This window comes from Octopus bimaculoides, chromosome 9, assembly GCF_001194135.2.
Source record: "Octopus bimaculoides isolate UCB-OBI-ISO-001 chromosome 9, ASM119413v2, whole genome shotgun sequence".
NCBI lineage: Eukaryota > Metazoa > Mollusca > Cephalopoda > Octopoda > Octopodidae > Octopus > Octopus bimaculoides.
Window position 1 is genome coordinate 28,324,982 of NC_068989.1, and position 4,973 is coordinate 28,329,954.

The 4,973-nt window shown below is 37.6% G+C and overlaps 1 protein-coding gene across 5 annotated transcripts in view; it reads left to right on the plus strand.

Moving 5' to 3' along the window:
* The window catches only part of LOC106877599 (probable G-protein coupled receptor CG31760), a 1,064,573-nt gene that overhangs the window by 961,000 nt on the left and 98,600 nt on the right, over nt 1-4,973 (plus strand). For all 5 annotated transcript variants that reach the window (XM_052970509.1, XM_052970508.1, XM_052970506.1 and 2 more), the window contains one exon: nt 3,868-4,013. In XM_052970509.1, coding sequence (XP_052826469.1) covers nt 3,868-4,013 — 146 coding nt within the window. The remainder of the gene's footprint in view (nt 1-3,867; nt 4,014-4,973) is intronic.

The following is a 4,973-nucleotide window of genomic DNA, read 5'->3' on the forward strand; positions in this document are numbered from 1 at the left end:
GAGTGGAGTGGTGGGAAGTATCATCGAGGTTAATGTGGGTTGAGATGAGGTGAGGAGGAGAGATGTGGGTGTTTTTAGTGCATATGGTCCAGGGAGTAAAAGAAATGAGGAAGAAGTAGAGGAGTTCTGGAGGGAACTGACAGGGTGTGCGGATAGAGTGAGCAAAAGTGGTTATGTGGTAGTGTTGGGTGATTTGAATGCGCGCGTGGGAAATGAGGAAGTAGTAGGACAATATGGCGTCCCTGGTCGGAATGAGAGTGGAAGGTTATTGGAAATGTGTATGGAGCAGGAGTTGGTGGTGGGGAATAGTCTTTATAAAAAGAGGGAGAAGGATAAGTTCACATGGTGGAGGGTGGGGGAAGAACACTAGTAGATAGAGCCTTGATGGATTATGTATTAATTGATAAGAGAGTGGGAGGAAGGTTGATGGATGTGCATATAATGAGAAGTGAAGGTGGAGCAGATCACTTCTTAGTACAGAGTAAGTTGAAGGTATGCTCAAAATGGAATGCTAGACGAGTGACAGGGAGGAGAGAGATTGTGAATGTGAGTGAAAAGGATAGGAGAGAGAAGGAACAGGAGTATGTAGAGAAACTGAGAGGTGAATATGAACAGTTTAAGAAACGGGAGGTATGAGATGTGGAGGCGGAGTAGGAGGCTTTTAGAGAGGTAGTAATGAGATGTGCCTTTGGAGTATGCGGTACACGAGTGGTTCGAATGGGTGTAAGGAAAGATAGTGAGTGATGGAATGAGTAGGTAAGGGATGCGGTGACAGAGAAGAAAAGGGCCTTTGAAGTGTGGTTGCAGAAAAGGGATGGAAAGGCTTATGATCGCTACAGAGAAGTGAAGAGGAGGATAAAGAGGGCGGTGTAGGTGGCGAAATGGGAGACGAGTGAAAGGTTCGGGAAAAAGTTGAGGGATCATTTTGTAAGAAATAAAAAGATGTTTTGGAAAGAGGTACAGAGGGTAAGAAAGATGGTTGGAGGAAAGGAAGAAAGGGTGAAGGATGTAAACGGAAATTTGTTGAAAGGAAGTGAGGATGTACAAAGGAGATGGGCAGAGTATTTTAGTGAGCTGTTAAATGTGGAGGATGTTAGGGAAGGAGGTATAGTGGTTGTAGGAGGCGAGAGGAGAATGCCTGTTGTTGGGTAATGGAACTACGGTGCAACTGGAAGGGAGGAGGTGAGGGAATCCTTGCACAAGACGGCAACCGGAAGGCGCCAAGTATAGATGGGTGTACAGTGGAATTCCTAAAGATAGAAGTGACAGTGATTGAATGGTTAGTGAGGCTTATGAATGTTTGTTATTCATATATCGCATTTCTTCCCCAGAGGACATTTAGATTTGTCTCTGCATGTGCATCCGGGTAGGCTTGTGTCTTCGGTGGCTTATTGATGTATGTCTTGACATTAGGAGTGGGCAAGAAAAAGTAATTATTAATAGCATTACGGATAAATATAAGAAATCTGCAATAAATACAACTTTATTAACATGGGGGCTAAAATCCTTGCAAATAATTTAATATAGATGAAAGAACTGAATGTCTGGCCAAGATGGAAGCATTCATTTCACTAAAGGATCATAAAGAGGACTTTATAATAGACCAAAGTGCAGACTAATTAACCCGGCTAAGACTGAACTAAATTTAGCAAGGATGTGGTTGGGAAGCAAACTTCTTACCACACAGCCACGTCTGCGTGAATAAAGATAAAAAATAAATGTTTTGAGGGACATGGTTAATAGCAATACTGGAGTATGTTTAAACGGAGTGAGTGTGATTTTGACGCCAAATGTCTAAACTGCCATAATACTTACAACCCTATCCTACTTTAGACTATCCTTGAATGAGAGCTTCAGAATACTCCCACTTTGTATATCTTAAATATTGATATTTTCATTTGTAATTCTACTAGCTGAGTATCAATGGATTAATCGACAGGTAACTCCGCTTCTAGAAGTTGTCTGACGAGTTTGGGAGTCGCATAGTGGGTTTATACGTGTAAGTATGCGCCTATATGTGGTGGACAGTAAGGGAAGTTATAGGAGCACATTAATCTTATACCCAGTTATACTTGTTTTTCGTCGTTAATTAGAATATGTAAGTTTACCAATATGTAAGTTTACCAAAATCTTATATGGGAATTATTAGTATGCATTCCAACTATGTTAAGTAAATTCAACAACCTGTAACATAATACAAGGTACAATGTACAAAATTATAAATTATAAAAAGCAAAATGTAAACTACAACGTGATACCCATTACTCCAGCGCAATGGTGTTAAACGTTGACTAATTGCCAGCATTTACTAAATACCAATAGATGCCTGTAGTTTTAGTAATGTTCATAATAAAAGTATTTAACCTATTTCTCTGATTTTATATTTTGTTCTTTTGCTATTACAATCGTTGGTTATTTGTGTAGTTCTAGTTAACCGGTTCACATAGTGGTTAACTCCTTTTATATGAGTGCGGCCTACTAATACTTCGATTACTACCTAAGTTTCTAAATACTTTATGTGCACAGATTCTTTAAAATCCATACCAGCTTTCTTATTGGTTGGTATTCAGCGGTTATTTTCCAAATATTCAAGATTCCTACCTTTAGCTCTCCCCTTGGACCCTACCTGGTATATTAGTGGGGTTTTTTCAGTTATCTAGTATACTGCAATTATTGTTAGGATCGCCCTTCTTATATCTATTCATTTATTCTATCGTTGTTATTTTCCCTACACCCCGCCTTTTTTAGTGCTAAATTATAAAAAGTCCTCGTTTAGTTTGAAAACTTCTTCATTCGGTGACAGGTTAGAAATACGAGCAGATATATTCTCTACTATTGACTGGGTTATACATCTAGGGTGATTACTATTTATATTTATGCTTCTCAGTTTCGTATTTGGCTTGTGATAAGGCGTATATATCTCTGCACTTAGATCTAAAGTAACGTCAAGAAAGCTGACTGAATTATATTTCTCCTCTCGTGATATGGATAGTCATAGGTTCTTACAAATAGTTTTTACTTCTTCCTATACCTATCTATCTCTAGGTTTGAGGGCGAAAAGTGTATTATCACTGTATGGAACGCCTCCTATTTCGGAAAATTCCCTGTTTAGGCTAAATAGTTTATAGCTTCCTACCAGGTCCGTAACTTGTGCAGAGTCTGTTGATCCCATGGTAATATCGAACATCACCGGTCTATCCTTTCTAACCCCGTACTTATCCTCTAATTTGATCATTTATTTTCTAGCCACTAAAATAATATCTATTTCTTCTCTAGTTACTTCTGAATTATTCATAGCAAAGATGACTGCCTGGTTTAGGAGGATAGAGTTAACAGAGGCGCAATACTTACTCTTTACGTTCTGAGTTCAAATTCCGCCGAGGTCAATTTTGCCTTTCATCCTTTTGGTATCGATAAATTATGTACCAGTGAAACACTAGGGTCGATGTAGTCGACTAGTCCTCTCCTCCAAAATTTCAGGATTTGTGTTTTTAGTAGAAAATATTATTTGCAGATGCCTTTAAAAGCAGCGAGCTGGCAGAATCATTAGCAATCCGGATAAAATTCTTATAGTGGCATGTCGTCCACCTTTACGTTCTAAGTTTAAATTTCGCCGAGGTCGTCTTTGCCTTTCACCTTTTCGTATTCGATAAAATAAAGTACCAGTTGGACACTGGAATCGATGTAAAAGACTAGTCTCTCCCCAGAAAATTTCAGACAATATGCCTATAGTAGAAAGGATTATTTATAGATTGCTTTTTTAACATGCATTTTGGTTTGTTTGTTCTTGATGTTTTCCAGCTGAAGTCCCTCTCCTCTTCTTTATTACAAACATTAACTCAATGATATATCTTTGTATGTTTACAGGATATCTGTTGTGTTTCGAGTCCGTTCAGCTCAAAGAATAAAGATATCAGACGCAGATTTAATAAAAAGGCTGGTTATCATAGTTTTGATATTTGCAGCTTTTCTTTCTGGGCGGACAATAGCTGGACGTCCGAGAGTTGTAAAAGGTAAGTTTGATAATCTTACTAAAACATACCAAGAAGCAAATGAGATCCTAAAAAAACTTATTTAAAACAAAAAAAATAAATATTAATGAATATCATCCTAGATGCACTCATTGCCTCTGAAAGTAAAAATAAATACGACACAAATAAGATGTTAGACTGTTTACATTTATTTACACGTAGTTGTTCATTTAGCTATTTAGCTTCTAAATTTGCAGGTGAATTTGTCGGCGGGTAGTTTAGCTTAATGGTAAAGCACTCAGCCGGAGTCTTGGGTTCGAGTCCTATGACTGTTGACAATTTTTTCCGCCTTGTAAGGGTAATTTACCCAGTATTTCTGTGTTCTAATGACAATTCTGCGTTCGAAAAAAATCATCTTATTTGTATCGTACAATACACATTTCGATGCTAATAAAAAATGCTAATCTGTTTATATTTATATAAAAGCAAATGTTAAGAGTTGAAAGATTTTGGCCATATATCTTTTGGTCATGACTGAAAATATATGATTAAACAACTTATTAACTGAATCAGACAAAATTCCTTCCTGGATAGGATGTCAGAGCAGGTAACCTCGCAAAAGATGCCTAACGTCTTCTAAAGCTTTTCAATCAAATATTCTTGTCCACAGACAAAAAGAAGTCAAGAGAGCTACGAATGAGATTCTACATGATCGCGCAGCCTGCGATATATCTTCTAAATCTCTTTCAAATTCTACGAAACTCTTTCTAATAAGGAAGACTGCATTACACACTGTAGATTTTTCTAAAAGCAGGATCGTCATAGCTGGAATGCCTTTGCTCATGGCTCTGGTCTAAAATGGTTAATCGTCGGTCAAACAACAACAGCAATCGCAATTGAAACACCTCCAACTCAAACTCGTACAAATTTACAACCATGAACTGTTAACTTAATTCATTGTTTGTTCAGTTAAAGGTTTCATATAATCAAACATGTCTAATT